This window comes from Papaver somniferum, chromosome 3 (genome assembly GCF_003573695.1).
Source record: "Papaver somniferum cultivar HN1 chromosome 3, ASM357369v1, whole genome shotgun sequence".
NCBI lineage: Eukaryota > Viridiplantae > Streptophyta > Magnoliopsida > Ranunculales > Papaveraceae > Papaver > Papaver somniferum.
This window is the reverse complement of record NC_039360.1, coordinates 133,714,887-133,726,713: the sequence shown is the minus strand read 5'-3', so window position 1 is coordinate 133,726,713 and position 11,827 is coordinate 133,714,887. Positions and strand designations below refer to the sequence as shown.

Sequence of the window (11,827 nt, the reverse complement as noted above, 5' to 3'; positions counted from 1 at the left end):
CCAGCCGCGCAATATCTGTGACCAGAATCTTGCTCTATAAATGAATACCACGTGCATCTTGCCACCACTCGATCCATTGAATTCACGTAAATGTAATGCCCTTAGTTTTTAACTTTTACTCTATTACCCCTTACCTGTCTGTATTCGGCCACAAGAATTTATCAGATCAGACGCGTACAATGACTTGATCCGTACTGTTCTAAACCAATTCACACTGAATTAAATCGTGCAAGCAAAAATGCGTAATTCTCAGCCATATAGGGCGGTATGGATTTAGGAGTGTTTCTTCTGGTGGATAGATTTGAGAATTAACACCAATTTTTACCTACTACGAACAGAAGTAGATAGGGGCAAAATAGGAATATCTCACATGGATAGCACCAATAAAGCAGTCATTCATCTCTCCCACGTCTTTTTCCTCAACCTTCAGTCCCCTTCCTCTCCTCACTCTCTCTTAATTCTTTTTCTCTAAACTTCTCTGTTCGTGTTAAGGGGTGCTCTGAGGTAATCAGATTTTTCTAGGGTTTATGTTGATCTCATCTTGATATATTTTTTCTTCTTTCTTTCTAGAATTAGATTCTTTTCATCTTGTTATATTTAAGAAGATATAACTTGATTTGTAAGCCATAGAATCTTTGTTTAATTATTTTTTAATTTTTGTGTGATATATTCGTTCTGTTCTGAATTGTTAGATCTAGGGTCTGTCTTTATAATTTGATGATCATCTTATTTGATTTATCATTTTTATTTGTCCAGATCTTTTTGCTTGCTTAGTTGATGAGTTTGGATTGAAAATTAGATTGTTTACTTCTAATTAAGAATGAAGAATATTGGAACTAAATCTAAGTTCCTAATTGGTACTTAGCTTTACCCAAGTATTGATTTGCAAGCATGTGAACCGAATTGTCTTTAAATTCATTCTGCAAGGTGGAAATTGCTATTTCCACTGCAGGAATTTTTTATTGTGTATCACTAGCTAATTGAGAATTTTGAACAGATCACACTTAAAAATGGTGAAAGCAGTTGTCGTTCTTAACAGCAGTGAGGGTGTCAACGGCACCATCTACTTTACCCAAGAAGGAGATGGTAAGCGAATTGAAAATAGACAACATGAATTGTAGTAGCTTAATCCCTTATATAAGTGTAAAACTGATTTTGAAAGTGGCTGTAATTTTGTTCAGCGCCAACCAATGTAACTGGAACTATTACTGGTCTTAAAGCTGGAAAGCATGGTTTCCATGTACACGCCCTTGGTGACACAACCAACGGTTGTATGTCAACTGGTAACGTGTTCGCTGCTAAATTACAAGAATGATCAGGAAGTCGAAAAATATACTAGTATTACTTTGTATTGTTTGTGGTTAGGTCGTAGCTAATTCACAAATGGTTCTTGATCTTTCTAATGCAGGACCACATTTTAATCCTGCTGGTAAAGTCCATGGTGCTCCTGAAGATGAAGAGCGTCATGCTGGTGATCTTGGAAACCTCACTGTGGGTGAAGATGGTGTGTTTCCCTTGCCTTCTTCGATTTTCATGTGTCACATTCTGTTAATGTCATACTATAGATACCTTTGTACTTGAAAATCATCTGTCTATTTGATATGGTTAATCTTGATGTGTGAATCCGTGTCAAAAAAAAAAAAATCTTGATGTGCGAATGGAATTGATTGTTAATAAACCATTTGTTGTGCTTACGCATTCTGTAGCCATTAATGGATTTTTGGTGATGCATTTGTGTTTCAGGTAAAGTTGATGTGAACATTGTCGACAAGCAGGTGAATACATGCTCTATATATCCATTCTATTCGTGTCACCGAGATCCTTAAATCTATGAAATGTTTTGGCTCAATTCTGTTAATATTTGCAGATTCCTCTCACTGGGCCAAATTCCATTATTGGAAGGGCTGTTGTTGTACATGCTGACCCTGATGATCTCGGAAAGGGTAATCTCTCTTTTTGTACCTGAAATTCTAGTTTTCATTTGTTAGATTTTGATTTACGATTGCTATGATTTCTTTGAAAAAAAACAGTTTTGACCAAGTCTGATGAAAATCAGAATTTCGGGTTTGAAATGATAACATGCACACTGCCTTTGCAAGTTAAACACTTGTCTTCTTTTTTTCTGTTTTATTTTTTGGCAACTGTTATTCTCTTTTTCCGTTTGAAGGTGTTACTTAGATGAACTGCAATTTTTCCTTATCAGGTGGACATGAACTCAGCTTGGCCACTGGAAATGCTGGTGGAAGAATTGCTTGTGGTAAGGCCTACCTAATTCTCCGCAAATTCCAAACTTTTGCTCGTTCAGTAGTCATTTTTTTTTCTTCATCTTACTCGTTATGACTAACTCATTTGTAACTTTTTGTAGGTATCATCGGTCTTTCAGGTTGATGACTTGTCAGATTTGTGCTGGTAAACCTGTTATATGTAGTAGTTGAATAGAGGATTTACCATTGTACTGTGGGAATAAAAGAAGGTGCATGTGAACTTTTATTGAACTACTGTTGAGATCATGAACTTGGTGGTGTTGTCTGTTCTGTCACCTTCCTATTCTTATTTCATCAGTGTAGCAGTGCTTGATATAATTTCATTTGTATCCCATTGCCTTGGGTTTCTCTTTGAAACACCACATAGGCCGACAACTCTATTAGGTGAACCCCTTTTGAAAATCCAAAAGATTAAATATGAACCCCTTTCGGAAATCCAAAAGATTAAATAATATGCAGGTTTTTTCCAACATTGCTAACAGGGGTACCAGTTTACGTACCAAATCCCAGGTTTTTTCCTATTCTTATTTCCCCAGTAAATTGGTATCCCCGTTAGCGGCCATGGTTTTTTCCAAGTAATATTTTCACGAACAAATAAGTAATATTTTCACGAACTATTTGTCTCAACAATTGTCAATTGTATAGTTTGTGTGGGAGTAGCGTTGTCTCCGCAGAGTCGTCCACTTGATCGTTCATGTGCCCCAATTTTACAATTTTACCGATACCGCTCTTCATCGAATAAAAGAAATCTTACTGAAAAGCTTAGACACCATAGAACAAAAAGAACAAAGATGGCAATAGGCCTGAGATCTAGCTATCTTTTTATTTCTTTAATTGAATCCATGGAAGTGTTCTTGTTGAATATGAAGTTCAAAAAAAATCTAGTGATACATGGGAAAACTCTGCACAGCCAAAGACCTGACATACTTTCCCCTAGATAATCTAATGATACATGGGATTCCCTGCAAAGCCAAAGACCATACCTGAAGGACTTTCCCCTAAAAATCTAATGATAAATGGAATACTCTGTGAATTCAATGACCTGATGTACTGTCCTCGAAGTAATCTAATGATAAATGGAAAACTCTGCAAAGCCAAAGCGCTGAAGCGAAGTTCCCCGAAATAATCTAGGGATGATTTGGAAAACTTTGGCCTACATTTACACCCCCAACTGATAAAAATTTGGAGAGTAATGACTCAATAACTATAGCACAAGGATGCCGCAGGAGGCATATACATTTGCCATCAGCTTTCTCCGCAGGCTGCGATTTTGCAGACCTCAGAGAGAGAATCTTGAAACTAGTTGTAGTTATCATTGTTTAATTTCAAGCCCATAGAAGGCCATCGAACCCTAGCTCTGAATTTGAGTTGGGTGTGTCCCCCAAGTCCTGATCTGTTCCCCAGTTCTCTTCTGGCTGATCTACATATGGTTCCAATAAATCAGAGGATCTTTCTGAAGGAATTCCATAATCCTTTAAAATGCAAGGAGATGCAGTTGTAGCAGCCTCCCGATCCAAAACAGCAACAAAGTTGTCTTCGAATTCAAAGACTAAATATTTGGCTTGGCATGCTGTAAGCCAAAAAACATGGATGAACAATTGGTAAGGCCTAATATTAATTGAAGAAAGAAAACGCAATGAAAAAAAAGCTGAGAATCTTACAGTCGACGAGGTGTGATAAATGAGATATGTTTTTTACTCGAGTCCCATTGAATTTCAAGACCTGTAATTTTAGTTTAATAATCCATCTTTAAGAAAAATGAAAGACAGCAAAAGCTGGCAGAAAGATGTGTGATTTAAGAAAACGAAGAAGGAACAAGATCGAGGACTTGCCTGCTGATTGCCCATATCTTCGTATCCAATGTTCACTTCGTTTGCCAAGACCTATGAAATATAAGTGCATGAGAAAAGCAGAAATAACATGAAAGAAACAATACCATTTATCAGAAGAAAAACGTCAGTGAGAAAGAATGATAAGCTTTCATGATTTTCCAGTTTAATAAAAGAGTTCACTCAGAGCAGTTGATGGATAAGATATGAAGCAATTACCTGTGATAGGACGACAATCTGTTCTCCCTTGAACTTCGCTGAAGAGTATCTAGCCTTTGCAAGTAGTTTCAACTGATGAAAAAGAGAAAGATTCCATCAAACTTTGGGAGAATTGATATCAGCAACAAGTTATACGAAAATGATTGCAATATCAGCGATAGAAAGGTGAAGGTCATCTATTGTAAGACTTACCCCAATTGTGTCTTCACACTCTTCACTGTAAAAAAAATAACAGAACGTAAGAGGGATTGTATAATACAATTTTTTGCAATGGAGTATTCATCCGTATAATGATATTACTACTAATAAACTCTTAATGATGATGCAAACCCGGCTTCCATTATCATTCGCAACTTACTCAATGAGCGGTTCCGAAAGAGGGGTGAACACCAAACCGGCAATGATCAGATATGAGGGTTGGCCTCCTTCAATGTGATAAGGAACCTGACATGTACCATAACCAATGTAATTAGTATCAAAGACATGGTAATGGAAATGTTATGATTTCTTAACGAATGAGGAATTTGCCTCTAGGTACATGTTTACAAAGTTTTTACGACATACCAAATGCACACGTGGATTTACGACGGTCTGAACTTTCATGAAGGCTCCTTTCCGAATAATACCAATCTCCACTGTGTCACCTGCAAACCTGAGCACACAAATGTTATTTGATCCAGAACCAGCAATTTACCCCAGCAACTTAAAAGAACACGGGTTTGTGAAGGTTGGGTATTCTGAGACTACCACCAATTCACAACTGAGAGGAGATATGTAAAGCAACCCAGTGGATAGAGTCTATGGACGTCCTAAGTAGCATTACACTAGACAGATCATATGCAGCGCGCTTGGGCTTGGTTCTACAGTAAAACTTCTAAATGGTAGAACTAGAACACTAAACCAAGCAGAACTAGGAACAAGTTACGTAACAGGTCTCAACAGAGATCAAGGGATCAAATCATAACATCTGATTAGTCATGAAAAGTAGCACCTAGTCCTTGGTTAGGTGCATATCTATAATGTTGCAGGGGAAATTAGCGTCTACTGGAAATCAAAATTCAAGACAAGGTTTCCTCCTAAGAACAGTACTGGTGCATGCATGTTACCTAATGCAGCTGGTGACTATGGTCTCAGCACCAGAAGATGCATCAGGTACATAGGAATGTGCGACCAACATGATACTTCTTCATAAGTTGATAAATCAAAAACATGATACTTTTGTTGATGGTGGATAGGATCTTTTACTTTTGACTAATCAGGTAGCGGAATGCAATGCGCTCGGTTGATCTAAAAGGCACTGTTCCTTCAGATCCTACACTAACATCATCAAAGCTTACAATAACATCCCCCTGAAAAAGATCAATATATGGAAATGTTAGTTTTGTAGTTCTTTCTTTTGTAGAATATTGAGGTAAACAAGATCATCATAACAATCTTTGAAATTGTTAGATTCTAAATTGAAGATCTGTACCTCCTTTAAAACATTATATGCATCAGCTGTAGGCTCAATTTTCCGCACCAGGACACCCTGCAATACAAACAAATTCATGGATAAAGCACATAATAATTTGGGAAAGAAGATCGATGTATACATTATCTGTCCTTGGAAGAAAACATGAAGACTGATCAGTAAGCTGTATGTATGTTGTGTAAGTGACATAGGAAGAGAACGCAATGACAAACACTTGTTAGTATGCAGCTACATGTTATGTACTGCAATGTTCATGACCATAAGCTGTTAAAAGTGGCAGATGAGATTTCCATTATTTGGACATTTATCAAATCAAAATGCATATGATCCCTCACACCTAATTTCTTTTTTCTCTGCTCATTTCACCATTTTGTTCGTGATCAGTACACTACTACTGTTTCGACGGTGACCAAGGACATGATCCTTATTTGTAGATCCTCTTTCCTTACCAACAGGTCAGACCTCTCGTGAGGAAGTTCTTCAACGTCATGAGGGAATTTAGATCTGCTCTGCTTACCCCATAGACCCATCACGTCACACCGACATTTCAAACATAGGAGTTATGACTTGCCAAGTACAGAAAATAAAAACGAATAAAACCTGATAAACAATTACTCAAATAAAGACACTTGAACCGGCAACTCCTCTCAAGCAGTCTTACACTCAAGCGAAACACCTTAATCATAATGATGGATTCAAGAATATGAAAGTCAATGTTCAAAATAATTGAGAAGTATACCTCATTGGACTGTACTTTAAGACATGTACGAAGTGCTGGATTCTCCAGCTTTTGCAACAACACTCCAAGGCAAGGAAACCCTGAAAAATAACATATAAAATACCAAAGTATTTCTTTTGGTCATCAACCATGTAATGGAAGACTTTCACACAGTAACAGAATGTTACAAAAGCAATGTTTTCAGGAATAGTTCCTCACCAGTATACTTCCCATTTTTCTCATAGTCATCCAAAAAATGAGAAACAACAGTGGTGGGAATAACGTATCCAATATTCTCAGCATCATCAGATCTGTATACCTAAATGAAGCATTTGGTAAGAATCTTATTTTGACATACGTAATGTTTTCCACAAAACAATTTCAAATTTCTTTAGCCAGAATATAATGTTAATCTCCCAAGTTTCAAGTAGCATGCCGTAATACCTGGATTACAATCATGATGAAGAGAAGAAATTACTTAAAAGTAGCCTAGCACGAAGCATTCATAAATTAGCTCCCACTATAGTTAAAAGTTCCATAGTTCTTTCTATGGCATTGTTTACAGTGAATATTTGCATTTTTGTGTACATATGCCAATAAAAGCTCTGCTCAATGTCAATAAAAGCTCTGCTCAATGTCATTCTTAAATTTAGTATGCTTTACGGTTCTGCAGATGACTGCTTCTTAGAATAGCCTCTGAGTTTCAAAAGAATGTAATAGCAGCCAAGCAACAACACCAGGGCATATAAAATAACAGGAATTATCATGTCCTACAGAGCACAGTCACTGTTATTTGCACCCAAGAAAATTAATTAAATGTCAAAGTTTACCTGAAATGCGACCCCTATGCACTCCCCTTGGTCATTAAAGGCAGGACCACCACTATTTCCTACAAGGGATTCATAATATGGAGCAATTGAGATAGGTGACAGATGATGAGAGCATCAGAATGTTTAAGCAGGCAATGTAAGCCAGTGCAGTGGTCTAGAATTTCTTATAAACCAAATAAAAATCAATAGTTTATGAGCATCACTAACCAGGATTTACTGCTGCATCAATTTGAATACCCAGCAATTCAGAAGCACCGTGTGCATATGAAGTAACCTGATAAATAGAAGTTAGAAAACCACATTGTTTTCTTTTTACTATAGTTTAGCATGATGCAACTCAATCGACACTTTTCTAGCTTCAAGTAGTAAACAGTACATGCAGACATCTCAAGTTGATACTACTGCAAATATAATAAAACTAAACACTACAGCCACGGAATCGATCCTTCGTAGACAAACTTGGAAATGTTCCCTGCATCGTAATCAGATTTTGAGCATCACTGCTGTTATGCTAGTGTACACATAAGTGTGCTCAGTAGATTGTGTCAGTATGATTGCATGTGTGCAAACTGCAAAGTGTTATATTATACAGATAGATAGACATGAGCCACAGTCAGGGTATTTCTTTAGATCTTCGACTTATTTTAGTTTCCACCAAAAAATCGCTGGTTGGAAAATTTTAACTTGGCCAAAACTGTTTTACCTACATATGTGAATGCAACAAAAAAAGAAACATAAACCAAACAGATGGTAGGCCAGAAACGTCTAGCTCATAACTGATGTATGCTGAAGTGCATGAAATATTAAGGGATAGCCAACAAGGGCATGGGAATAAAAAAAAGAAAAAGAACATTAGAGAAAATGAAGATTCAAGTAACTCATCAAACCTCTATTCGTGACACTACACCCTTCGTCACTGATATTGTGTCTCCTCCAAGTGGGTACCCAACAACAGTGACTGCATCCTGCCCATTCAAATCATCACTTTTTTATCCAAATTGCACATAGGACAATATAAATATTGACAAGTCACAGAAAAGAGTTACACCTGAAGACATGGCAGGCGCCCGAAATGAAGGGGCTCGGCTCCTTTCCAGAATTCTTCACTTTCAACAGATAGCAAAGCAATGTCACATTCAACACCTTTGGCCAAAACCTGAACATTAGAAGGAATTGGTTGGTTGTGACACATGATTGATTCAGCAGAACCGTTTAGACTAAATATCTTCACTTATCATTCAAAGGACTTTAGATGTAGGAAAGCAGGAAATTAAGCAACAACAAATCATTTTATGGAGATTATGACTATAAAGTTCAGCTAAGAAACCGGGTCATACAGAATTTTAGAAAGAAAAAAATACCTTAGCCACATATTTGGTGTCATCACCTCTTCTCTTCACTTTGACCTACATAAATAAGAAAGATCATGTAACAAGCCTGGCAAAGGACAAGATATGTACTATATCAAAATATAGCACATAACGGCATGTAGTCCACAAAAAAGTGTGAAATTTTCTGCCTACAGTAAGTACTCAATGATTATTGAGTATGGAACATAAATTCCACGAGAAAAAAATGCCAAAGTAAGCGACAGGATTTCACTGCACTTGGTGATTTTGGGAACTAAGAGATGATCCAATACAAACAACTAGCTTAGTAAGTCTATGTAACTATGTTTTTTGTGTATGAATTTGTCTTCAACTATGTCCACCTGTCTCAGTTTCTAGAACATGCTTCTACTTCTAAAGGCCAAGATAGATGTATAGACGTGCACAACTAAGAAGTGATGATAATCTTTGTCTTAGTATTTTTTTTAACTATTGTAAAGTTACCTGTGTACCATGTTCGACACAATGTGCATTTGTCAAAAGCTTTCCATCTCCAATTAGAAAAGCACTGCATAACCATACAATCATTATTGAGTAATGACTTCATAGCACGAAAATTGTATCAATGGTAGTAAAATCTCAAAACAACGCAGGACAACTAGTAGTTATTATACAGAAGTAGACACGTACCTTCCCGTGCTTGTATATTGTCTTTGTTTTTGCCATGGGAGGGAATAATCAGGTGCTGTATGAGTGCAGTACACTTTCACTACAGCATTTAAGAAAGCTGCAACTTGAAGATTTCCTGGCTCAACCTGATGAAAAATGAAGCTCAAATAAACCACAAAATGAAGGAAAAGGTGTTTGATAAAATATCAAAGAGAGATTCCTTCAAAATTGAGAAAACTTCTTATTACCTCTGAATCTTTGGACTTAGAGTCATAAAAAAGACTCTTCTTTTCCTTTTTCTGAGTACCAACAGACTTAATTACAGCTGATTGTGACCGACTCAAATCTCCTTTCTCATCTTTCGTTTTCTTTTTTGAAACCTAAACTCAGAAACATTACATTGTAAGGAAAGAAACAGAGAAAAATGAAGGAGAAATTAAGTTGGGGTTCATTTTAAATACCTCGTCTCTTGATTTTCCATAAGAAAATGAACTGCTTTTACTCTTCGAATGAAAAGTTTTTTTTGAATTTGAAGAACAAAATGTTTTAATATTTGGAAAACGAGATGATAATGAAGACGGTGAAGAAGTTTTTGTAGTAGAGAATGAATAGTAAGGCTTGTCTGTACGCGTCTTGATTGGGAATGAAGAACAGCTGATTCCCGCCATCGCCATTTTTAGAGAGAGGAGTGTGAAGTTGCAGAAGAAGAACTCCTTATCCTCTTTATTTCTTACTGGCGGGTTTTATAGTTTAACCATTTGTTATTTTTCATTTTTTACTTTTACTCTTCTGTATGGTAACATTTTATTTAGATGAAGTAAAAAGCTGGAACATTTTATTTGGATTACGGGCCTGATACCTTTTTTTTTGTTTGTTTTTGTAAATTGGTGATTCATTCCAAAGACTAACTTGAAGTGTTAGGAACATGTGGCTTAATAGAAATAGAGTCATCTGATATATGAGATGAAAGATCTTTTCAAATATCGGACTTATCTACCGAAATTTTTAAAGAAATACAATAGGCGAATATTGTCCTAGACACCCAGTTAACAGTATAGTTAAAAGATTTTACCTTTTTGATTAAAATATCTGCTTCTCTGTTGGCGGTTTTAGGAATAAAGAAAAATCCGACAAAGTTAAAGCAGGATATAGCAATCATGTTAACCTCAATCAAATTGCTTGGCTCCACCATGAAATAGAGAGGTATTTCCTTGCAAATAGTCAAAAAGGTTCTTACAATTTTCTTCAATGCTAAAATTAGATAAGTTCTTCTCCTTTGCCCATGTTGCTGGTTGCAACATTCCTACTGCCTCAGCTTCTTCTGGTTCACCTGCTGAGGATGGTTTTGTTTCTCCCTTTTCAAATTCACTTGCATCATTTCTTAAAATTAGTGCATAGCCAGATGCCATGTCATGTGCTATTCATGTTGCATCCACATTTATTTTGTGATAATTTTTAACAGGAAGTTTCCAAATTTCTTCAATATTTGTCTTCTTAGGGATGGTGTTCTTCTTGGGCTTGGTATCATTGTTGTACCAGGATTGTACATGTCTCTGAATCTCTATGGATAATTGAAGAGGAGATTTTTGTTTTACGAAACGCTCTGTTACATCTTTCTTTCCATATGAACCACATCTTTGTCAGAATTAGTTCTAATAAAAGGAACTGATAACTTTATATCCCGATATTATAAGTAGTTATAGCATGGTCTAGCCTGAAATGACATTTATTTCAGGGTGCATTTTTGTTTAAATTTTTCAAAAGACCAGATTATCCTTCTTATTATAGGTGTGGCAAACTGAAAACGCTGTCTCTCGCTACAAAGAAAATGGTAAAATGATCATTTCAAGATTAGAGGCAAAATGGTCATTTTATAACTAGGGATGAGTCATCATTCTGAGTTAATAGTTTTCTTTGAGGTTCAACATAACTAAAACTGGAGAAGACCGAACATAAAAGAGAGCTTTGAAAATGAGTTAAATCCTCATTCCCAAAAGATAAGCTCAGCCCCATAGGACAAAACTCAGCTCTCACGAGAGAGACCCATTCCTTGGTGTTCAAGGCACTTATAACCACGATTTGTAGTATATGTCCGCCCGAGATACTGTTGGTCGTGATGGAGTGGATATTATCATACATTTGCGACGAGATACTGGTGGCCACGCAGAATCTGCAGACCCATAAAACTTCCATGACTGATTTATGAACCAGAGCATTCATGATTTCATCATGTCTTCGCGAGACACAACCAGTCACGATGCCATGATTCCTAGTAGATGTTTCCATCGAGACACTATTAGTCATGTAGGCTCTGTACACTCGTAAAACGTCCACGACTGACTTATGAACCAGAACAGGGATACCCGCCTCCCGTAAGCACGACTTGCCCCTATTTGAGATCAGAGACTGATTTTTAGTACACCATCGAGAGATACTGACCGGTCATGTCTACTCTAGGCCCCGACTAGACATATTGAGGCCTTTTGGATAATTCTTAGA

At 36.7% G+C, this 11,827-nt stretch overlaps 2 protein-coding genes across 2 annotated transcripts; one reads left to right on the top strand and one right to left on the bottom strand.

Annotated features, from left to right (window-relative positions):
- The first annotated feature begins 380 nt into the window (after positions 1-380).
- LOC113357429 (superoxide dismutase [Cu-Zn]) lies at positions 381-2,695 on the top strand. The gene is made up of 8 exons (XM_026600811.1): positions 381-504; positions 998-1,086; positions 1,182-1,283; positions 1,409-1,504; positions 1,744-1,775; positions 1,868-1,943; positions 2,204-2,257; positions 2,366-2,695. Exons 2-8 carry the CDS (start codon positions 1,011-1,013, stop codon positions 2,386-2,388), a joined length of 459 nt encoding a protein of 152 aa, XP_026456596.1. The 5' UTR covers positions 381-504; positions 998-1,010; the 3' UTR covers positions 2,389-2,695.
- A 361-nt stretch (positions 2,696-3,056) lies between these two features.
- On the bottom strand, positions 3,057-10,027 carry LOC113357428 (protease Do-like 2, chloroplastic). The gene is made up of 20 exons (XM_026600810.1): positions 9,790-10,027; positions 9,577-9,708; positions 9,350-9,474; positions 9,164-9,227; positions 8,693-8,737; positions 8,380-8,487; positions 8,219-8,296; positions 7,539-7,605; positions 7,332-7,390; positions 6,721-6,820; positions 6,523-6,602; positions 5,784-5,840; positions 5,558-5,661; positions 4,877-4,964; positions 4,671-4,756; positions 4,505-4,529; positions 4,313-4,384; positions 4,097-4,147; positions 3,926-3,986; positions 3,057-3,834 (listed from the first exon to the last, which is right to left on the bottom strand). The coding sequence occupies exons 1-20, from the start codon at positions 10,000-10,002 to the stop codon at positions 3,590-3,592; spliced, it is 1,860 nt and encodes a 619-aa protein (XP_026456595.1). The 5' UTR covers positions 10,003-10,027; the 3' UTR covers positions 3,057-3,589.
- Positions 10,028-11,827: the final 1,800 nt, after the last annotated feature.